We start from the raw sequence: 24,685 nt of genomic DNA, 5'->3' as shown, positions 1-24,685 counted from the left end.
TGGGATTGGATATGACCTTGAGGGGCGGAGCCCAGGAACTTGATAAAGAGGGCTGAGCGTCATTTCCCCTCTGTCAGACTGCAAAGACGCCCCCAGACCCGTTTTAACTTGCTGAGGCCTAAGTCTCCTCCTGAACTCCATAGCCGGCCACCCAACTGGGGCCGACCTTGAAGGCATTCTGGGCCCTCGCCAGTGTTGACGTTCATGGTGTGACCTCTGAACCCTGGTATTGATCTTAGGGCCATCCCCTGGCCTGGGCTGAGGGGGCGGCCATGGAGCTGGGCAGCTGTTTCAAGACCTACGAGGACTTCAGGAAGTGCTTCAGCGTCTACAAAAAGGAGAAGAGGTGCTCTTTCATTCTCGGGGACCGCGTCTCCGTCCGCTTCCACAACCTCAACCATGGCACCTCCATCCGTGAGGACATCCTGTAAGGGTGGGGCGGGGCGGGGGCGGGGCAGGAGGGTAGGGAGGAGGCCGGAGGGCGGCCTGGAGGAGGAGGGAGTGCAATTGGGCCCTTGTTTCCCTGAGCATTCAACAGGCACACAATGGGCACCTCCTGAGTGCCTGGTGAAAAGAGAGCCAAACCTTCATAGGCATCCGTTTTTGACCACTCACTCACACTCCTACATTCCCAGCTTTTCTGGAATTCGTAATAACTGCAATTTATCTGCGTTTCCTGAGCACCTGCAGCCCAGACACAAAGTATGGCCTTTGAAAATGGATAAAAATGCCTTGGTGATAATTTCCTTCATCAGTCTCCTCTTTACAAAGCAGTAATGTGGTCAGTTGTTGATTAATTCGGTTCCTTTGTTCATTCATTTGGTTTTTAAATAGTTCTTGAGCTCCTGAGATTAACAACCATTTTCAAATACTGTGTATTCTCTAGTCTGGACATACTTTACCCCATTTACAGAGAATTATAGGTAAATGTTATTTTTCCCATTATGCAGATGAGAAAACAGGTTTAGAGGGTTGAAAACTCAAATGCATCAGGGCTCAGGTGAAACAACCCAGTGTAAGAAAGTTTACTTTTAATTTTACTATAAGAAAAAGAATGATGAAATTCACAATCAACACCACGTCTTTGTGTTAGGAACAACAGAAGTGGGGATATATAACATGGAGAGCAGGCCCGATCTAATCAACTCCAGCTGATGGCTGCCATGTGACAATAAAGATCCAGTGTTGCCAGAATGTGGGGCAAGACGAGTCAGAAATCCAGGCTTTGTGTGAATTTATCCATTTTTTACAAATTGAGTTGATTTTCAATTTGTAAAAGTGGACCAACTCTGAGGGTCAAAGTACATCTGAGACCTCTGGGTTGAGACGTTTGGCCAAAGCTCCCATCTAGGAAGGCAGGCTATGTTCTTTCCCCTGCTTGGAAGCCCAGTCTTGTGCTGGGTACAGAATAACATAAAGATGAATAAGAAACCAACCTATCCTCAAAAAGCTGAAGGTGGACCCTGGCCCATATGGCTCAGTTGGTTGAGCATCATCCACTGCACCGAGGTTGCCAGTTCGATTCCTGGTCAGGGCACATGCCTGGGTTGCAGGCTCGATCCTCAATAAAGGGGCATGCAGGAGGCAGCCTATCCATGTTTCTCTCATCAGTGTCATCGATGTTTGTCTCTCCCCCTTCCTTTCTCTCTAAAATCAATAAAAAATATATATGTTTTAAAAGCTTAATGTAGGATAGAGTTGGACTCCATTAAACTGACTAGTGTGTGATACATGCTTTAAAGGAGATGTGCAGAGGAAGTGACAAATGCCTGGGAAGCAGAGAAAGGCTTCATAATGGTTTCTATCGGGCCACGAATGAATGCAAAAGGCTAGAGTAGGAGCTCGGTAGTTAATTAGCAAATAGCATGGAGGAGTTTGACCAAAAGTTACTGTGTAGGTCCAGGCTGGTGTGGTTCAGTTGGTTGGGCGGAACCATGCACCGAATGGTTGCAGGTTCAATTCCTGGTCAGGACACATGCCCTGGTTTGGGCTCAATCCCCAGTAGGGAGTGTGCAGGACGCAGCTGATGGATGTTTTGCCCTCACATTGATGTTTCTCTCTCTGTCTCTCCTCTTTTCCTCTCTAAAAATCAATCTTAAATCTTTTTTTAAAAAGTTACTGTGGCACTGGCTGGTTTGGCTCAGCAGTAGAGTGTTGGCCCGAGGACTAATGAGTCACGGGTTTGATTCTGGCCAAGGGCACGTACCTCAGTTGCAGCTCATCCCCGGCCCTGGTCAGGATCATGCTGGTGGCAACAAGTCAATGCGTCCCTCTCATGTCGATGTTTCTCTCTCTCTCCCTTTCTCTCTTTCTCCCTCCCACTCTGTCTGAAGATAAATAGAAAAATATCCTCGGGTGAGGATTTTTTTGAAAAGTTACTGTGCAGAAGGAGTTATGAAGCAAAGTTACAGATATGTGAGAGAAGGTGGCATATTTGAGGGAAAGGGTGGGATACCATGCTTGGCAGGAGATGAAGTCAGTTGCAGTCTACCTAAAGGGTCTTTAGGTACCATTGTGAGGTGTTTGGACTTTATTCTATGCCAGTAGCATCTTTCTAAGTGATGAGCATAATGCAAAAAGTGCCCTGCTCTCGAGATGCTTACAGTCTAGGTCAGATAATTGCAATAGCCTCCAAGACCTTTAACCTGGCTCACCAGACCATCTGACCCTTCTGACCTCTCCATCCTGTGCTGCGTGTCCTTCCGCATCGGGTCTATGCCATACTCAGCCCCTGTCCCAACCCCACAGCTTCCTGTTCTTACACTTATCATGTCTATTGGCTAGAATAACTTTGCCCATCCACTTATCTTAGCTCACTTCCTCTAATGTCAGTAATTTTATACACTATCTTCTCAGTACTATATAGCCTGTGCTACAATTTACTTAACATTTTTCTTTAAATTCACTTTTAATATTAAAAGAAATCTCTTTTAGACCCAATCTAAGCAATAATATGTAACAAGTAACAGTATAGTGGTCCCCCAAATGGGCTATATTTCTAAATAACTGTTAAAATAAGTATTCTTGTGCAAGCTGATGCCATTTTGGACCTCTCGTGGGAAACTCTGTTTTAGTTCATTGTGGCTGTTCCTTCATACTTCAGCACTCTTTTCAGGAAGTCTTTAACTCCCTGAAGATTAGGTTAGATGCTCTTCTGTGTTCTGACAGCACCTGTTACTCCTGTTACAGCATATTTTATTTGGGAATACAGTTTACAGAGGTTCCCATGGGTTGGCTGAGCTCTTCCAGGGAGGGACTATGGTTTATCACTTTTGTGTTCTCACTGATTAGCACAGTATTACTAAATAGGATCAAACCCAAACACCTCACCCTTGCACATAAACACCCTTTAGGCAGACCATCCCCAGGTCTGGTACAGGACTTGGCCCATAGCAGACTTTAAATAATGTTGAATGAATGAGTCATCAAGTACTAAGCATGATTCATCGAATCATGTATTCCCAAATAAAATATGCTGTAACAGGTGCTATAGGGACTCAAAAGAGAGAAAATCGGTTTTCTATTTGGTGCCCTAACAAATTACCATAAATGCAGTAGTTTAAACACAAACTATCTTACAGTCCTATAGGTTAGAGGTCAGCCACAGGTCTCACTGAGCTAAAATCTAGATGTCAGCAGGCTGCATTTCTTTCTGGAGAATCTAGAGGAGAATCCGTCCTTGTCTTTTCCAGCTTTTAGAGCCTGCCCACCTCCTTGGCCCTTGGTTCCCGTCCTCCATCTTCAAAGCCAGCAGTGGCTGGTTCAGCCCTCACATCACATCGCTCTGACCTTGATTTTGTCATCCCAGCTCCCTCTTTGACTCTCTTCTTCAGCTTCCCTCTTCTACTTTTAGGAACCTGTGATTATATTAGGCTCACTCATACAATCTAGGATAATTTCACTTTTTAAAAAGTCAGCTAATTAACAACCTTAATTGCATCTGCAATCTTAATTCCCCTTTGCCATGGAATCTATCATAGTCACAGGTTCTAGAGTTTAGGAAGTAGAAGGACATCTTTGGGGGACCATCCTGCCTACCAAAGGAGGATTAATGTCCTGGAGGAAGAAATGGTGTGAGTTCATGCATGTGTTAACACCATGTCCTTAAGGCAGTGAGGTGACCTGCTTAGCCAGAAGGAAGATTTATGCTGGAGCAGTGGGAAAGATGATTGGAGGGACTCAGATAACAGATTGGAGAGTTGGGATTAGTTTTATTCATTTTTGTTTTTGAAGGTTGAACAGTTTATTTTTATTTTATTTTATTTTATTTTTTATCCTCACCCGAGGACATTTTTCCATTTTTTGTTCAGGTAGAGTGGGAGGGAGAGAGAGGAACAGAGAGAGAGAGAAACATCGATGTGAAGGGACACATCGAGTGGCTGCCACCCGCACAACCGACCAGGGCCGGGGACAAACTGCAACCGAGGTACGTGCCCTTAGCGGGAACCGAACCCGGGTCTCTCAGGACCGCAGGCCGACGCTCTAACCGCTGAGCCAAACCGGCCAGGGCCAGTTTATGTTTATTTTTATTTTTAAAATAATTTTTCTTTATTGATTTTAGAGAGAGGAAGGGAGAGGGAGGGAGATAGAGACATTGATGAACGAGAACATCGATTGGCCACCTCCTGCATGCCCCCACTGGGGATCAGGCCCACAACCTGGGCATGTGCCCTGACTGGGAATTGAACCAGCAACCTCTTGGTGCATGGGTTGATGCTCAACCACTGAGCCACACCAGTCAGACAAAGGTTGAATAGTTTTTGAGTGGTTAATACAAGGTTTGGCAAAAGTAGGTTTACAGTAGTAAGAAACAGTTTATTCTTGTATTATTATTTATTTGTTATGGTATTGTTTTCCATACAAATGACTGTAAACCTAGTTTGCCCCACCCTGTATAGTCATTTGGTGAATAAATTTTTTTCAGATCGTACCAAAGGGTCTAAAAATTAGTGTGGCTTCTACTGTGTTGTCTAGAAGCAACCACTGTTACCTTTCTGAGATACACTGAGCCTCAAGAAGCGTATCTTTTTTTTTTTTTTTTTTTAATATGTTTATTGATCTTTAGAGAGGAAGGGAAAGGGAGAGAGAGATAGATTGGTTGCTTTCTGCATGCTCCATACTGAGGATCGAGTCCACAACCTGGGCATGTGCCCTGACCGGGAATCAAACTGGCGACCTCTTGGTATATGGCTCCACGCTCAACAACTGAGCCACACCAGCCGGGCAACAAGCGTATCTTGTATGTGCATATGTGTCTTTTTTACTTTATTTGTGTGTGTGTGTATGTGTGTGTGTCCTGCAAGTTTGCCGAATTCATTTATTAAATCTAGTAGTTGTTTTTTTTTTCCTGTACGTGCCCCTAGCGGGAACCTAACCCAGGACTCTCTGGTTCGCAGGCCAACGCTCCAACCGCTGAGCCAAATCGGCCAGGGCTTTATAATTTTTTTTAATCCTTATCCAAGGACATTGTTTCATTTTTTGTTCAGATAGAGTGGGAGAGAGAGAGAGAGAGAGAGAGAAAGAGAAACAGAGAAACATTGATGAGAAAGGGACACTTCGAGTGGTTGCCACCCTCATGACCCAAGCAGGGCCGAGGACAAACTGCAACCAAGGTACGTGTCCTCAGCAGGAACCGAACCCAGATGTCTCTGGACCGCAGGCCGTTACTCTAAGCGCTGAGCCAAACCGGCCAGGACTCTTTACTTTAACACAAGTGGCTGAATACTTGCTTTTCTCACTTATCAATGTATTTTGGGGATTATTCCACATCATTTATTCCATTATATGGGCAATTTAATTTATTGATTTTAACAATTGTTAACTGAAAACTTACTTTATGCTAGTGTCTGGAGATATAGTGTTGAAAAAGATTTGTCTCCCCTCTAGTTAGGTAGACAAATATTAAACTTTAACCACAGCCCAGCTGGTGTGGCTCAGTGGTTGAGCGTCGACCCATGCACCAAGAGGTCACTGGTTCGATTCCTGGTCGGGGGGCACATGCCCAGGTTTTGGGTCTGATCCCCAGTGCGGGGCATGCTGGAGGCGGCTGATTTTTTTTTTTTTTTTTAAATTGTGAGCATGTTTTTATTTTTTTTATTTTTATTTTTTATTTTTTTTTTATCCTCACCCGAGGACATTTTTCCATTTTTTTGTACAGATAGAGTGGGAGGGAGAGAGAGGAAGGGAGAGAGAGAAACATCGATGTGAAGGGACACATCGAGTGGCTGCCACCCGCACGACCAACCAGGGCCGGGGACAAACTGCAACCGAAGTACATGCCCTTAGCGGGAACCGAACCCGGGTCTCTCCGGACCGCAGGCCGACGCTCTAACCCTGAGCCAAACCGGCCAGGGCCGGAGGCGGCTGACTGATGTTCTCTCTCATCGATGTTGCCATCTCTCTCCCTCTCCCTTTCTCTCTCTCTAGAATCAACAAAGAAAAAAAAAATGAAAACTTTAACCACAGAAATAAGTATTTCCTTAAAATAGTAGCTAGTGCTCTGGAGGAAAAGTATGGAGTGCTGGACAGGGAATGACAAGGAACATTAATCTGGTGGGTAGGGTAGGGGCGCTGGTTGACACTCAATACCAGTGCAGGCTCTAGATTAGTAGAAAACAGTCTTTCCTGACATTTTGCAGAAATCATTTATAAAGCACATTCACCTTCATTATCTAATTTGGTCCTCAGAATAGCCTTATCAGGGGTAGGTTTTGTTATTCCCATTATGAGTTAATACATGTAATGTGCTTACCACAGTACTAATACATAGAAAACATTCCATATATATTAACTGCTATTATAATAATATTATTATGCAGATGGAAACAAAGCCAAGAGAAATTAACTGTGAAGAGGATTGTTTTTACCTCTCTGCTTTACATTAAGTCTCCCAGTTTCATTTGCTTGAGCAAAAGGCAGGACAGAGGATAGACACGGTAAAGGGGGAGGCCAGTAGCAGGGATTAAGGTTTTTAAGACTTGGAAGAGGAAAATAATAAGGGAACCTATAACAAAAAGCACCCTCACATTCAGAATCACCAAGTGTGAGCCACGGAAGTCTGAATTTGGGAAAATTCGAAAGAAAAATGGGAATGGGCAGAAAAGGGGGGGAATGTTGGAGCAGGGAGTAGGGTAGTATTTCAAAAAACAGTAAGAAAGCACCTAGGTGTTAGTTAGATCTGAGGGTCAAACCCAGCCTGTTTATTGCCAGGGCTCTGAACTGCCCTACTTAACAAATGAGTTGTAACAGCTTTTTAATTCTACTTGTTTATTAATCATTCAACAAACTTCCAGTAAGAGGTAAAATGTTTACCCCCAGGTGTTGAGCTGGGGTACAAAGATGGGTAAATTGTGGTCTCCACCCTTGAAGACAGTAGTGGACTGAACTAGTTTATCAGGAAGTGAACTTAGGAGCAGCACAAGCCTTTAGCAGAGACAGATTGACTGATGGGATGTTGTAAGGAATATTCTTGCACACTGGCTCTCTGCTGAGCATGCTGTGTTAGGTTTTTGAGTGGTATATGGGTGGGTGGAATGAGCGCTTCTCTTGTGGGACTGCAAGGAGGGTGGGGGAAATGTTTTTAGGAGATAATTTAGCAGAGTAGGACGTTTCTCACAACCAGATATGCATATTACTGGTGAACAGGCAAGATTATTTTAATAGTATTCTTGTGAATATGTAAACATAAAGATCCTTATTAAATAGAGTAAAGTGAGCTGATTTAAAGAAAACCATTTGAGCCTGGCTGGTGTGGCTCAGTGGCTGAGCATCAACCCATGCACCAAGAGGTCGCTGGTTGATTCCCAGTCAGGGCACATGCCCAGGTTGTGGGCCAAATCCCCAGTGAGGGGCATGCTGGAGGGGGCCAATCAATGTTCTCTCATCAATGTTTCTATCTCTCTCTCCCTCTCCCTTTCTCTCTCTCTAAAAGTCAATAAAAGGAAAATAAAATGAATGTAAAAACTCAATAAATTTAAAAAAACATTTGAAAATAATAATGCAAATGTTATATGGGTGGCTATGGCATATGTAAAAAGTGGTTTTTTTGTTTTGTTTTGTTTTGTTTTTATCCTCACCCGAGGACATTTTTCCATTCTTTGTACAGATAGAGTGGGAGGGAGAGAGAGGAAGAAAGAGAGAGAGAGAAACATCAATGTGAAAGGGACACATCGAGTGGCTGCCACCCGCACGACCAACCAGGGCCGGGGACAAACTGCAACCGAGGTACATGCCCTTAGCGGGAACCGAACCCCGATCTCTCCGGACCGCAGGCCAACACTCTAACCGCTGAGCCAAACTGGCCAGGGCTAAAAAGTGGTTTTGATTCCTGGAAATTCAGGAAAAGCAGGCATTATGGTTAAAAATGAGAGCTCTGGAGTCTGAAGGATAGGCTTTACCCTTGACCTTGGGCAAGATTTTTTTTTTAACCTTTGCCACATGGTGTATTCCTCTGAAAAACAAGGAGGATGTGGTGAAGATTAAATAAGGAAATATATGTAGTGGCTGAAACATAGCGCTAAGTAAATATTTGCAATGAGGTATTTTAAGAGCGTCAAAGAAATATGCTGTGGGAGTTACCACTAAATGACCAAAAGTCCCAGTCAACAAGGAGATTCTATAGGTTCATATGGAGTTTCCCATCCCATATTTTTATATATGGCTGTTTTGGGGCTTTTTGTTTTTTGTTTTGTTTTTTTTATCCTCACCTGAGGACATTTTTCCATTTTTTTGTTCAGATAGAGTGGGAGGGAGAGAGAGGAGAGAGAGAGAGAAAAACATCGATGTGAAAGGGACACATCGAGTGGCTGCCACCCGCTCGACCAACCAGGGCCGGGGACAAACTGCAACCGAGGTATATGCCCTTAGCGGGAACCGAACCTGGGTCTCTCTGGACCGCAGGCCGACGCTCTAACCGCTGAGCCAAACCGGCCAGGGCTTGTTATGTCTTTTTGGGGAATGATATTCTTCAAACAGTCCATGAAGCGTCGGAATGTCTCTCTCCATTGCTGTTCAGTTTAATAGCGCCTTTTTTTTTCTTTATTGGTTTTAAAGAGAGGGAGAGAGAGAGAGAGAAACATCCATGAGAGAGAACATCAATTGGCCGCCTCCTGCACGCCCTCCGGGCATGTGCCCTGAGAGGGAATCAACCAGTGACCTCTTGGTGCATGGGTCCACGCTCAACCGTGGAGCCACACCACCCGGCACATTTGTTTTCCGTAAAGTTAGCTGATACCTTTATTGCTTTGGGGTGGGGGTGTGCAGTGCTCAGGAGCTCTTCTTGGGGCGGCCTGCTTCCTCTTCACCATCATGAGCTTCTGGCTGTGCAGGGTGGTACTGGCGGTGCGGATGGTGGCCATGCACAGATGCCAGCGGTACTTGTTCCTGTGGATCGCATCCAGTGCCGGATCTGGCTCTGGTTGGCCCTGTTGTTCTTGTTGATGGTGGTCCACATGTAGGCAGTGGTCCGCTTTGGCTGGACGGATCTTAGCTTCATGAAGACCACCATATCTTTGCGGTGGGCTGTCGGCTCCAAGCCTACCGTCTTGCAGTGAATCAGCCCATTGTAGCCAAAGGAGTTGCAGGCCTTCACATTTTGGGGTTCAGCGATGCTGTACATCTGCCTGTTCCTCTTGATCAGGAAGCTGGAACCGTTCCATACGACCATCCATTGCAAGTGCAGGCGTGGCGGCAGCTCCTTTTGCTGCAGAGCAATAGCTACCTTTTTTTTTATCCTCACCCGAGGACATTCTTCCATTCTTTGTTCAGATAGAGTGGGAGGAAGAGAGAGAGAGAAACATCGATGTGAGAGGGACACATCAAGTGGTTGCCACACGCACAACCCAACCAGGGCCGGGGACAAACTGCAACCGAGGTACGTGCCCTTGCGGGAACCGAACCTGGGTCTCTCTGGACCGCAGGCCGACGCTCTAACCACTGAGCCAAACCAGCCAGGGCTACTTTTTTTTTTTTTTTTTTTTTAAGATATGTTTTTATTGATTTTTTAGAGCTAAAGGAAGGGAGAGAGAGATAGAAACATTGGTGTGAGGGAGAAACATCAATTGGCTGCCTCCTGCACGCCCCCTACTGGGGATCTAGCCTGCAACCCCAGCATGTGCCCTGACCAGAAATGAACAATTAGACAATCGGGACCTCTCAGTCCATGGGACCATGCCAATCCACTAAGCCACACCAGCTTAGCTGCTTGTTTTAAACACTCATTTGGAATGCATTCTAAACACTCTCTAACTTTACAGGCATTGTTTTATTTAATCCTCGTGACACCCTTTGAACTAACTAAGCCCTGTTACCTGAGTTTTCATTTTCCATGTATCCATAGTCACAAGGCTGCGTAGGAAAGCAAAAATCATAACACAAAAATCTTGCTAATACACTGGCCACTTATAAAATGAGTCACTATCTAATTATTCCTTCCTGCTTATCCCTACCAGTCCCATCAATGTCTTTGGTAGTCAATTCCTGGCTAATGAATCAATGTGGTAAACATCAGGATAATATAATGCAAATAAAACTGATTGCAAACTGAAATTGCACATCTCCCAAGAGCTGTAAGACTTGAAGTCCTTACATCACCCTCAGCCTTATACCAGTTAACAAATGGAGAAGGGAAATCAAGCAAAGATGATGATCTGATAGGAACTTGAAAAGCAAAGGATTTACACAGCAAAAAATTAAACTATGCTTTTGGGAAACATGATAAAGCCCAGGAATGTTTTGGTAAAACCAACCTTTACATATTACAACAGTGAGACAGAAGAGGAAAATATACCAGGATAAAAAAAACAACAACAAAACAGTGACACTTTAAGTCATTCTTTGATTATTCTAAGAATTGCCATATAGCTGCCATTATCACTTATGTTTTGTTAAATATATTAACTTCATCATTTTACTCTTCTTTTTGAAAGATAAAATTTTATTCAAATATTTTTTCCTACTATTTACTAGGAAATGTTGTTTCTGGAGATGTTTTTGGCTTCAATTAACTGAAAATCCTGACTTAAAATGCCTTATTTCTTTTTTTTTTTAATCCTCACCTGAGGACCTTTTTCCATTTCTTGTTCAGATGGAGTAGGAAGGAGAGAGAAAGAGAGAGAAACATTGACGCGAAAGGGGCACATCGAGTGGCTGCCACCCACACAACCCATCTAGCCCGGAGTCAAACCGCAACCGAGGCACGCGCCCTTATCAGGAACCGAACCCAGGTCTCTCTGGACCGCAGGCCGACGCTCCAACCACTGAGCCAAACTGGCCAGGGCAAAAATGCCTTATTTCTTAGAAGCCCAGAAAGAAGGTGGGCCTTTGAAGGGGGTTGTTTCAGTGTACTGGGCTTTTTGCTTCTTCCCACGCTGCCATCCTCAGGTCTCAGCTTTGCCCTCAGGATGGCTTCCCACATGGCACAAATGCAGGAGTCATATCCAGAAGAAAAAGCCTTCCTTGGTTTCCTGCAGTTTTCCTTCCATGTTTATTTGCCCAGAATTGGGTCAGTCTCCATGCCCATCCCTAATGAGATTACCTTAATGGGTTTAGACTTGGCCTGAAGCACTTGGCTCTATGGGGAAGAATAGCTTTCTGTTAGGAAGGGAGCAGGGGGCTAAGGGATGTTGGGTGGTAACCAACAGATCCTGTCAAAGCCTTTTAAATAAATTCACTTTTAGTGGTACTGATTATTCTTGGATCAGGTGCTGATTATTCATAGATCAGTACTCTTGTTATGTTCATATTTATAGATTAGGATCTGGAGGCTAATGAAGTGATTTATCCAGTTTCACACAACTAAGTGTTAAAGCTGGAATTTAAATCAGATCTTCTGACTCTGGGTCTTGTTCATAACTCAAGTTATATTATCTAAAATGTGTTTACTCTCTCCCGGTCCATATGGTTCAGTGGTTGAGCATTGACCTCTGCACTGAGAGGTTGCTGGTTCGATTCCTGGTCAGGGCATGTGCCAGTAGGGGTGTGTTCAGGAGGCAGCTGATCAGTGTTTCTCATTGTTGTTTCTGTCTATCTCTCCCCCCCCTCTCTAAAAATTAATAAAAACATTTAAAATAAATAAAATGGCTTTACTCTGATTATAAAAAATTGTATTCCTTGCCCCGGGTGCAGTTTGCGCACTACAAGGATACAAATCTTATGTGAAATGAATCAGAAGGTTTAGTTAATCTGTTCCAATCCCCATGGTCAAGGTAAATGCTATTCAGTTACAGTCAAACCTCAGTTCTGGAATGTCTCCCATCTCAAACAATTTGGTTCTTGACGAAGTTGTTCACAGAAAACATGTCTCGGTTGTCAAACAAAATTTCGGTTCTCGACCGACAACCCTTTGATGCTGATACCTGATGATCAGTCACGAGTCTCTCAGGTGACAGACAAAGGAGAGAATGTGCAAGTGTGAGTCAGTTTACTGCTAAAACTTGGGTTGTTAACATCTCAGGAAATTGTGCTGTGAATATTTTCATGGGGTTTTTTTGCTTTTGTTGCTGCTTATTATTATCAAATACGTACAGTAAGTCACTATGGGTCCTAAGAAGGTTAGTGATAGCAGCAAAGTGAAAAGGAAAGTTGTGAGAACAATGATAGAACTTAGTCATGTTCTGTATATAAGAAAGGTTAAAACAGAATCATTTAGGGGTCTGGAATGGATTAATTCAATTTACATTATTTCTAATGGGAAAAAATTATTCAGTTTTTAAACAAATCACTTCTCGAACAGCCTTCCGGAATGAATTAAGTTTTGAGAAACGAGATTCTACTATATAAGTATATTGCTTTTACCTCGGTTTAATTATTCAGTTAATCTTGACTTTACTGGCCATCTGTTTAATAATTTTTCTCTTCACTAGGCTGATAGTAGAGACTATCTAATTGGCGTATGTAGCCTTCTGAGCAGTTAGCAGTGTTTGGTACAGACTAGGACTTAGTAAATGTTTGAAATTAAACTAAGGACCTGTTCAAAGTTATAGTTAGTAAGAGTAATAGTGCTAGGACTAGTTGCCAGGTCATCTGACCAAACTCCCAGTGATCTTCCTAGTATTCTACTCATGTTATAGGAAGAACTTTCTGTCATACACACTCATTAATGTCATTCAGTATGTGTGTATCTAGTACCTAGTCTGCCTGGCGCAGTGCCAGGCACTGGGAGTACACTGGAGGCACAGGTAGGCAGGGGAATACAAACTCCTACAGAGTAGACTAGAGTCAGCATGACTGGCTGACTCCCTTCCTCCAGATCCTGGTTGAGCACTCTTAGATATAAGTACTAAGGGAGGTTTTAAAAAGTACAGTCAGCTCTCTATATCTGCAGGTTCTACATCCATGGATTCAACCAACCACAAATCAGAAATATTTGGGGGAAAGCAAAAAGTTATGCCCTGAACGGTTTGGCTCAGCGGTTAGAGCATCGACCCATGGACCAGAGTCTCGGGTTCGATTCCAATCAAGAACACGTACCTTGTTTGCAGTTCGGTCCCCAGCCCTAGTCGGAGTTGTGCAGGAGGCAACCGGTCAATGTGTCTCCCTCACATTGATGTTTCTCTCTCTCTCTCCCTCTCTCCCCCTCCTTCCTTCCCTTCCTCCCTCTCTGTCTGAAAATAAATGGAAAAATATCCTCAGGTGAGGATTCTTTTTTTCTTTTTTTTTTTTATCCTCACCCGAGGTCACCTTTTGATTATTTTGTTCAGATAGAGTGGGAGGGAGAGAGAGAGAAAGAAACATCGACGTGAAAGGGACACATTGAGTGGTTGGCACCCACATAACCCAACCAGGGCCGGGGACAAACTGCAACCGAGGTACATGCCCTTAGCGGGAACCAAACCCGGGTCTCTCTGGACCGCAGGCCAACGCTCTAACCGCTGAGCCAAACCAGCCAGAGTGGATTCTTTTTTTTTTTTTTATCCTCACCCGAGGACATTTTTCCATTTTTTGTTCAGATAGAGCGGGAGGGGGGGAGAGAGAGAGAGACATCGACGTGAAGGGACACATCGAGTGGCTGCCACCCGCACGACCAACCAGGGCCGGGGACAAACTGCAACCGAGGTACGTGCCCTTAGCGGGAACCGAACCCGGGTCTCTCTGTACCGCAGGCCGGCGCTCCAACCGCTGAGCCAAACCGGCCAGGGCGGATTCTTTTTTTCTTTATCAATTTTAGAGAGAGAAACATCAATGAGAAAGAACATCGATTGGCCACTTCCTGCATGCCCGCCACTGGGGATTTGGCCCACAACCTGGGCATGTGCCCTGACTAGGAATCGAACTGATGACCTCTTGGTGCATGGGTTGACACTAACCACTGTGCACACTGGCCAGGCGCTCAGATAAGGATTAAAAAAAAAAAAGTTTTGCCCTAGCTGTTTTGGGTCAGCTATTAGAGCGTCGGCCCAAGGACCAAAGAGTCATGGGTTCAATTTCCTCGGTTGCAAGTTTGATCCCCAGCCCACTGGGGTGGTTGGGGTCATGCAGGAGGCAGCCAATCGATGTGTCTCTCTCACATCTCTCTGACTCTATCTATCTCTCTGTCCTCCCACCTCTCCCTCTTCCTTTTTCCCTCTCTCCCTTTCCCCTTCCCACTCTATTTAAAAATCAATGGAAAAATATCCTCGGGTGAGGATTAAAATTAAAAAGTTATGTTGTTACTGACATGTACTATGTAGTTAGGTCTATGATGGTTGATGGTTGTGTCTATACTCAACACATACAGACTTTTTTCTTGTCGTTCCCTAAACAGAGTATAACAACTATTTGCATAGGATTTACATTGTATTAGGTATTATAAGTAATCTAGAGATAATTTAAAGTAAACAGGAGGATACACACAGGTAATCTCAAATACAGTACTATGCCATTTAATATAAGGGACCTGTATGCAGATTTTGGTATTTTCAGGGTTCCTGGAACCGATCCCCTGCAGATACCAAGCTATGACTGTATAAAACTCTATCCCTGTCTTTTTTTTTTTTTTTAATCCTCACCCATTTATCTTTAGATAGAGTGGAAGGGAGGGAGAGGGGTGGGAGAGAGAGAAAGAAAAACATCAACATGAAAGAGACATATCAGTTGGTTGCCTCCCACAGGACCCTGACCAGGGCCAGGGACTAACTGCAACCAAGATACGTGTCCTTGGCCGGAATCTAACCTGCTACACTTTGGTCCGCGGGTCGACGCTCTAACCGCTGAGCCAAACAGGCCAGGGCTCTATCCCTGTCTTGAAGGGAGTTTTTGCTTTAACCTGGGAGACAGAAATAAGTACAGATTAAAATAACTACAGTGCTCAAAGAATTATTACAAAAGAATGTGTACTTCAATGTATGTAGGTTATGTCTTGATAAAAACGCTTAAAGGGAGTAGGAAGAAAATAACAGGCTTCAACCTAGTACCCACTGAATTTAAAAGCATGATGCCAACAAGAACAGTATGTTTAGAGATCTTTAAGGAAGTTATTGAATCTGAACAACCAATGTGTTGAGGGTCAAGTTGAGGAGGGTAAAATGAGAATTCAGAGAAAGGAGAAATATGTTGAAAGAAAACAGACAATATAATGGTTAACCACGCAGACTGGAGCCAAGCAGGCTTAGTTCAAATCCCAGATCCTTCCGTTTTAGCTGGAGGATTAAATCCCAGATTCTCATCCTTGAGAAGAACTTCTTTAAGCCTGTTTCCCCAACTGTAAAATTGGATAACAGTACCCTTTTCATAGTATAAAATGATGCATGTTAGAGACTTACATATAGCCTGGCATATAATAATCCCTAATACATGTAGTGGTGCTAAGAAATAATTTAAAAGACTTGTTAACATTATTGGATACAGATATGTGGAGAAGAAGGAATGAAAAGAATGCTAACCCTAGCCCTGCCAGTGTGGCTCAGTGGTTGCGCATCGACCCATGCACCAAGAGGTCACCGGTTCAATTTCCAGTCAGGGCACATGCCCAGGTTGTGAGCCCAATCCCCAGTGCGGGGCATGCAGGAGGCAGCCAGTTGATGTTCTCTCTCATCGATGTTTCTATCTCTCTCTCCCTCTCCCTTCCTCTCTCTCTAAAAGCAATAAAGAAAAAAATTTTTTATTTTATTTTATTTTTTTATCTTCACCCGAGGATATTTTTCCATCTTTTGTACAGATAGAGTGGGAGGGAGAGAGAGAGAAACATCGATGTGAAGGGACACATCAAGTGGCTGCCACCCGCACGACCAACCAGGGCCGGGGACAAACTGCAACCGAAGTACGTGCCCTTAGCGGGAACCGAACCCGGGTCTCTCCGGACCGCAGGCCGACACTCTAACCGCTGAGCCAAACTGGCCAGGGCAAGAAAAAAATAATTTTAAATAAAAATACCAAAAAATAAATAAATAAAAATACCAACCCTGGATGGGTAGTTCATTGATTAGAGCATTGTCCCACTATGCCAAGGTTGCAGGTTCATTCCCCTGCACAGCACATAGAAGAATCAACCAATGAATGCACAAACAAGTGGCACAATAAAGTGATGTCTCTCTCCCTTCTTCCCTCTCTCCTTTCATCTCTATAATTTAAAAAAAAGGGGGAGGTGAGGGGGAAGAATGCCAAGGTTTCTACCCTGGGAGGTGCAGTCATTAATGGAACCCAGAAAGGTAGAAAGAGCTTTATAGTTGGCACTCATCAATATCTTTTCTTTGGACTAACTTAACAAATGTGTACTAAGCGCACATAAAATCAATATAATTTGATGAGCTAGAGCTGTGCTAGGATGTTGAGCCATCAGAAGGGTAGGTCCCAATCTAAAGACTTAGGGAACTCTTCCTAGAGAAGGTGATGGTTGCACATAGTCCTGAAGGATGAATAAAATCTGGAGTGAAGACAGGTAGGAAGGGCATTGCAGACTGAAGCAAACAAAGCAAAGGCACAGAAGTGAGACATAGCATAGTGAACATGGGAAGCTGTAGAGAGTTTGACTACACACAAACAAGATGGTGAGCAGGTGGAAAATGAGGCTGGAAACGTAGGCAGAGGCCACACCACAGTCATCCCTGACTGGTTGTGCCATACTACAGGGCTGTTCCAGTCCCTTCCTGGCCCCAAGGTGAGGATGGTGTTGCTGGGCCAGCATTGTGCATACAACAGGTGCATTTTCAGCCTTGGGCTCCTCCACCCTGTGATTGCGGTCCTGGCATATCCTGTTTTTCTAAGTTTGCCCCACAGGATGAGCAAGCAGGACCAGCTGGATTAGGGTGTTTGGAAAGGGGGTGGTGAGATGCCCAAGCTGTGTCATGTCATATCAGGGGCTGAGTTTTTTTTTCCCCCTTCCCTGGTCTTTGGGCTGAGACACTCCCTGAGGAGGCCAGGGTGTGACCTATTCCACCCATCAGTGATCCATGAGTCATTTATCCAGCAGATCTTTGATGAAGGAATAAGGAGCATTGTGTTAGGCGCTTGGAAGACACTGAGGACTAACTCAGTTTTGCCACTTGAAGACAACCCCATCCAATTGGATGGAATGTGCTGCCAAGTGAATGTCACAAGGCAGAAGAGCTGTGATAACATTAGATGACCTTTTATTTAAAATAAATAGAAGGCTCAACTGAGCTCTGGGCTAAATATTAGATATGTGGCTTATTTGATTATTTTTTGTTTGTTTTATAATTAACATTTATTAATAGGATAGATAAATACAGATTGAGAAGCATACTTGACAGCAAGATATCAAACATAGCCAGACTATAAAATGTATACAACATCCTTTAAAAAAATTTTTTTTTAGCTTTTAAAAATATTTTACAACCCTGGCCGGTTTGGTTCAGCAGTTAGAGCATCGGCCCGAGGACTGAATGGTCTTGGGTTCAATTCCCAGTCAAGGGCACATGCCAAGGTAGCAGGTTCAATCCCCAGCACCGGTCAGGGTTATGTGGGAAGCAACCAATCAATATGTCTCTCTCACATCGATGTTTCTCTCTCTGTCTGACTTTCTCTCCCTCCCTTCCACTCTATCTAAAAATCAATGAAAAAAATATCCTCAGGTGAGGATTAATATATATATTTTGATTAATCCAAAGAGCCCTTACTGTAGTGGTCCTTTACATCCTATCATTCACATAGCAGCAGTAGAGATACCAGCGGTAGCATCCAGAACCCAGATGCCCCAAGGAGGACAGAGGCAACAGCAGAATAATATGCTGAGACGGGACTTTTAAGAGCAATACAAAGAAAACAGACATAAGTGTCTGTTTGTACCTAAAGTACCACAAAATTGTACCTAAGTGACAGATTGGTAAAGTATTTTACTTTTTTTTTTTTCTTTCCTTCTTTGCTCTTTGGTCTGATAAGAAAAACAGACAATTTTAGGTGTGTGGAGTAAGATGGGGGAAAGGTCTGTTTCAAATCCAGAAACGTGTGTTATCACTAAGTTAGACTGCTGCTTTCTTTTCTTGGGTTGCCTAACCCAGTCAGCATCTCCTTCCTGTAATCAGTTCTAGAGAGAGCAAGTACTAATCAGTTATGTCCTCAGCTTTCAACTGAAGACTTGCTGATAACCTGACGGAGACATACGTGCTCTGGTTCCCATTAGCATGCTGGCGAGCACCCCTCTCCACACTTGACCTGGCAACTGAAAACCCAGGTTTCTTTATTCATTCAGCCATGAACACACACTCATAAAGGGGAAGAGTAGACACTCTTTTCTTCCCTTTTCCAATGCCAAGTTCATATTAAAAACTTTAGAAATGTTAAAATAGAAGAGTCTCCCACTAAAAAGTAATTCTCATTCTAGACCATTCTATCACATAGGATTACGGTATCATGTGTTTCAAACTCACATCCACAGAGGGATAAAAAGAGAAAATAAAACTAAACAGTATGATACCACATGAACATTTCTTAAACCATCAGGAGCAGATACTCAGTTAAAAGCTGTGTGTTAACAAACAGCCACACGAGAAATTTGGGGAGGTGTCAAAGTCACTGAAAGCTTCCTAGGTGGGACTGTAGAGGGCTTATTTCTCATACACAAAGCGACGCAGAGACTGCTTAAATTCTCCCAACCCAAGAGAACAGTATTTGTGTTCCAACTTTAAGATGTTCTAGAATCTCTCTCTCTCTCTCTTTTTTTCTTTATTGATTTTAGAGAGAGAGGAAGAGAGAGATAGAAACATTGATGAGAGAGAACATCGATTGGCTGCCTCCTGCATGACACCTACTGGGGATCAGGTCTACAACCTGGGCATGTGCCCTGACCAGGAATCGAACCGGTCACCTCTTGGTGCATGGGTTGATGTTCAACCACTGAACCACACCGGCAGGGCTAGAATCTCCCTTTTTCTAGCATTCGTATCAAAATAACTCATCAACAAAAGAATAATCCTATTAAAAAGTAATTCTTTTCTGCCCTGGCTGGTTTGGCTCAGCGGTTGGAGCATCAGCCTGCAGTCCAGGGAGACCCGGGGTTCTGTTCCCATTAAGGGCACGTATCTTGGTTGCAGTTTGTCCCCGGCCCTGGTTGGGTCGTGCAGGTGGCGGCCACTCCATCTGTTCCTTTCACGTCGATGTTTCTCTCTCTCTCTCTTTCTCTCTCTCTCCCACTCTATCTGAACAAAAAGTGGAAAAATGTCCCCGGGTGAGGATTTAAAAAAGTAATTATTTTCCAAGTTTCCATGGTTCCTATGTTTTTGTGGGAAACACAGATATGTTTAAAATCCAGCCATCCTGGGATAAGACCCCTCTAACTGCCTTTGTCCAGAAGCAAGGTATGAGGGGTACGCATTTTCAATATGGGGAATTAGGTAGCAGAAGCTAAGGAAATGGCAGTACTAATGTTGTTATGATTTTATTTCTATATCTTAATCTACATTGTTTCCAATTGAAGATTTAAAATTTTTCTATCAACACTGGTGAAGTGTGGCCTATTTAATTCTCATAACAATCCTAATAAGATAGTTTCATTTTATGATGAGGAAACTACACCAAGAGAGGTGAAGGGAATTGCCTAAGGTCTAACAGTGTATGAGTGGGATTCAGATCCAACAGTCAGCCTCCAGTCTCCACTGTTTAACCACTAAGCATACTGCTATCCAGAGAATCTGCTAAGCCTTTTATTTTAAATAAATGCTATGACTACAGAGAAAGGAGCAATTACTGTGACTTGAGGGCATCCACAAAGGCCCCCTGGAGACCTGATTTGGGCCTTGAAGCATGGGTTGAAAGTTGATAGGAAGAAAGAGCAGATAATCAATTTAACTGCCCTTCTCCTTTGAATCATCACTTTCTGCCTAGAATGGCAATACCAGTGGGGACCCTAAAAGATTATCTACCCAGGGATCCTCAAAATCTCTTAGGATATGGACATTTTTCTTTTTCTTTATTAATTTTTTTCTTTATTGATGTTAGAGAGAGAGAGGAAGGAAGAGGGAGAGGTAGAAACATCGATGAGAGAGAACATTGGCCACCTCCTGTATGCCCCCAACTGGGGATCAGGCCCACAACCAGGGCATGCGCCCTGGCCAGGAATCAAACCGATGACCTCTTGGTGCATGGGTCGATGCTCAACCATTGAGCCACACTGGCTGGGCTGGACATTTTTCTCTAAATGAAAGGTGAACAGAGTACTTCTGCCTTAGAGAGGAGGCCCAGACATAACCTACCCCTGAGGGCCACTTTTTACATTTTTATTTATTTTTTTAATTCTCACCCAAGGGTATGCTTTTATACATATATACATGTGTGTGTGTGTGTGTGTGTGTATATATATATATATATATATATTGATTTGAGAGAGAGAGAATAACATCGATAGGTTACCTCCTGCAGGTAACCTCCTCTATGTGCTCTGACTGGGAATCAAACCCACAACCTTTTGGTGTACAGGACAATGCTCCAATCAACTGAGCCACCTGGTCAGGGCAGGGCCACTTTTATCTTTGCTGTCTGGAGTAGGCAATGCTTCCCAAAAGGCAGGAATGAAGGGGACATTTTATTTTATTTTACTTTTATTATTTTTATGTTTGTTTGTTTTTTAAGAGAGAAAGGAAGGGAGAGACAGATAGAAACATCGATGTGAGAAACATCAATCGGCCGCCTCCTGCACGCCCCCTACTGGGCATCGAGCCCACAACCTGGGCATGTACCCTGATGGGGAGTTGAACTGGGACCTCTCAGTCCATAGGACGATGCTCAGTCCACTGAGCCACACCGTCTGGCTAGGCTACTTTTTTATTTTTAAAAAAATTATTTTTCTTTATTGATTTTAGAGAGGAAGGGAGAGGTAAAGAGAGAGAGATAGAAACATCTATGAGAGAACATGGATTGGCCGCCTTCTGCGTGCCCCCCACTAGGAATTTGGCCCACAACCCAGGCATGTGCCCTGACTGGGAAGCAGTGACCTCTTGGTGCATGGGTCGATGCTCAACCACTGAGCCACACCTGCCAGGCTATGTTTTCTGCTGTTGTTAATCCTTACCCAAGGATAGTTTTCTATTGATTTTTTTGATAGAGTGGATGGGAGGAAGGGAGGGAGGGAGGGAGGAAAGGGGGAGAGAGAGAGAGAGAGAGCGCGCGTGAGAAACATCGATGCAAGAGAGACACATTGATTGGTTGCCTCCCGCATGACTCCAACTAGGCCTGGGGATCAGACTTGCAACCCAGATATATGCCCTTGACCAGGAATCCAACCTGTGACCCTTCGGTCTGTGAGCTAATGCTCTAACTGCTGAGCCAAACTGGCCAGGGCAATTTTTTATGTTTTTATTGATTTTAGAGAGCGAGGACAGGAAGGGGGAGAGAGAGAAACATTCATGAGAGAAACATTGATCAGCTGCCTCCTGCACTCCCCCTACTGGGGACAGAGCCTGAAATCCAGGGCATGTGCCCACCATGAATTGAACCCATGGCCTCTCAGTGTATAGGACAGCGCTCAACCAACTGAGCCACACAGCCAAGGCTGGGGGACACTTTAAACAGTAAGTAAGCAGCTAGATACTCTGCTGTTGCCTCTTATCTGTTTTCCCTTGCTTGTATCTTGCCTCAGATTGAATTGTTGGCAGCTATAGATGGGCAACAGAGTGAGTGAAAGGAGCTGGGGCTTAGAACTGCTGTAGATGAAAGTGAAGGGAGTTTTAGTTACTCAGGGTCTTGAAGAAAGAGCTTTGGGATTGGAGAGTGAACGTAAATCTTCCTTCCCTACAGTCCTACACTGCACTGTGGTCTCCAGAAAATATATCAGCCACTGTAAGCCCCAACAGGGCGTTGTCTTCTAAAAGAAAGCACCTTTCTCACTGTCACCTCTACCTTTCCTAGATATGTGCAGGTGAAATTTGTCTGTATTCGGACCCAGTCAAACAGGAAGAGAACACCAGAGGTGGACTTGTGCCCGGCATACTTGCTCCTGCGTTACAATGAGAAACTGGATAGACTATTTATCAGTGAACTCAACACCCAGCATATACATGTGGACTCCCAAACTGCGGATCCTGGAGGAGACACTGCTGAATCTCAGAAGAGGCTGTGCCTACAGAAACCTGAGCCTGAGCAGCCTGCATTCAAAAAAGACCTTAACAGGGCTGAGAAGCCCCTGGTTGAACCATCATTTTGCTTAGATAAGATCCAAACAGCCTCAAAGCCAGAGCAGGAGGGTATCACTCCTTCTGACCTGGCCAAGATAGCAAAAGTAATGAAGAACTTTCTTAAGGTGGATGAGGGTTCCATGGCCTCCCTCAGTGTAGGCAACAGCCAAGACCTGGACCGGCTCAGCTTTCAGAGCAGCAAGATGGGCAACCTATTCATCCGCTTCCCAGAAAATCTCTTGCTGCATCGGGTGGAGAATGCCCAGGGCCATATCCTCTATGCTTTCTTGGTGGAGAACAAGGAACGAGAGGGTCGAGTGGTACACTTTGCTGTGCTCAAGGCCGAGACAGCTATGTCTGTGGCCAAGATGCTGAGTATCTTCACAGAGTTCAACTCAGATTGGCCGAAGGTCAAGGTGGTCTTTGTGGACCCATCCTTCCCTCACCGAGCCGTCCTGCAGGAGGTCTTCCCTGCTGCCCGCATTCTCCTGTCCATCTACCACACCACCCGGCTCTTGGAGAAGAAGTTGCATCGTAGTTCAGCAAATCCATCCTTTAAAAATCTCATGAAGGAAGCCCTGCGGGAGGCTGTGTTTGTCACCTCTGACACCAGCCTGCAGAGTCTCTGCCAGATGTCCCAAGCCCTACTAGAAGAGGAGCTCTTCAGCTTCCTTCAGGCCCACTGGTTCTCCTGTGAACTGCTGTGGTACATGCACGTCAGGAAGGGCCTACACGCGTGTAACACCTACATGGACAGCCTAGATATTGTCACCAGCAAGGTGTCAAGCCTCTTTAGGGAACAGCGATCCCTGCTGGACTGCATCCTCCGCTTTGTGGATTACATAGACTTCTTTAATACCAAAGGCGTGAAGAACTTGCCCACAGCTCCTCCCAAGTTAAAGAGAGCCCGGCCACCAAGCATGTCACCAAAGTCCAAAAAGCCTTTTGAAATCTGTGGAGGAAGCCTTACCAGGCTCCCCAAGAAAGAAACAAAGCCATGCCCACAGCAGGTGCAGTTACAGCAGCAGCCACAGGTGCAGCCCTCCCAGGGTGGCATGCTAGACACCTTGCACAAGAGTGGCTTCGAACTGGCCTATAAGCTGTGCTACAATGAGTGGGAGGTGGTACAGAACTCCACCCACCTGATGGATATGGCTGGCTCCTCATTGGACGTTAAGCTGCTAGAGGACTCTCACCAGGTTAGCAAAGACGGCTGTAGCTGTAGCTGTTCTTTTCAACAACGGTACCACCTGCCGTGCCGGCACATTTTGGCCCTGCTGCACACCAGCCAGAAGCCTGTGGGTGAAACCATGGTTTGCCGCAGGTGGCAAAAGAGGTACCAGCACCTCCTTGGGCCCAGAGGGGAGTTCCAGGACCCTGTTGTGGTCCCAAACACAGGCCAGCCTGGGAAACAAGGGCGGAAGGACATGATCCAGGACCTAAGCAGGGAGCTAGCAAACCTGTTAATGCAGAGTGAGGGGCCAGAGCTGGAGGAGCGCTTTTCCACCCTGCGAAAGATTGTGGACATCTGGGCTGACCCTTACCAGCCACCTGAGTCCACTCAGCAGCCAGCGGACTTCAAGGATGTGGGCCGCCTTCCTTTTCTCTGGGGAAAGCAGGAGGAAGGGGAGGGATTCCCTCTTGCTGGAGCCATGGTTCATGATTGAAGCACTTGTTCTGGTGCATTGGACCACAAACCCCTCCTTGGAAGTCTGAGAGCTCACAGTGGACAGGACATGCTAGGAGTCAGCATTTTAACCAATGTCTTCCTAGCTGGGGCTAAGAAGATTGTTACAAGGAAGAAGAGGAACCCCATTGTGTGACAGTCCTTTGAATTTCCCCCTTTTCTGCCCTACTTTTGGCATTCCTCGGGAGCCTCGTTCGTTGTTTAAGGCCAAAGTTGTTTCCATGTTGAAAGGTCATCCCTCTTTCTCCCCTAATCCCGGAATTCAGCTCTTACTCATTTTACAGAGATGAACCCGTGACCCAGGATAGAGTGAGACAAAATGGACCTGGTCAAAGAGCCTGTTTTCAGGGACAAAGGGAAGAAGGGTGATCCTTGACTATTGCTGCTCTTTACAAAGAATGTTATTTGTGTCTATTTTTATTCATATTAAAGTTTTTTTTTTAATAAAATCAAATAAGGG

General features: G+C 44.6%; 1 protein-coding gene and 1 pseudogene across 1 annotated transcript; one reads left to right on the top strand and one right to left on the bottom strand.

Annotated features, from left to right (window-relative positions):
- Nucleotides 1–72: 72 nt before the first annotated feature.
- On the top strand, nt 73–24,685 carry ZSWIM3 (zinc finger SWIM-type containing 3). Its single transcript, XM_036245899.1, has 2 exons — nt 73–427; nt 22,273–24,685. The coding sequence occupies exons 1-2, from the start codon at nt 273–275 to the stop codon at nt 24,203–24,205; spliced, it is 2,088 nt and encodes a 695-aa protein (XP_036101792.1). The 5' UTR covers nt 73–272; the 3' UTR covers nt 24,206–24,685.
- LOC118618340 lies at nt 9,222–10,334 on the bottom strand (annotated as a pseudogene).

Source organism: Molossus molossus, unplaced genomic scaffold (genome assembly GCF_014108415.1).
Source record: "Molossus molossus isolate mMolMol1 unplaced genomic scaffold, mMolMol1.p scaffold_m16_p_6, whole genome shotgun sequence".
Taxonomy (NCBI): domain Eukaryota; kingdom Metazoa; phylum Chordata; class Mammalia; order Chiroptera; family Molossidae; genus Molossus; species Molossus molossus.
This window is presented reverse-complemented; position numbering and strand designations above follow the sequence as displayed.

Coding starts and splice junctions, on each gene's coding strand:
- ZSWIM3 (XM_036245899.1), top strand. CDS start 273: ATGGAGCTGGGCAGCTGTTTCAAGACCTACGAGGACTTCAGGAAGTGC. Junction 428..22,272: donor TCCATCCGTGAGGACATCCT/GTAAGGGTGGGG, acceptor TACCTTTCCTAG/ATATGTGCAGGTGAAATTTG.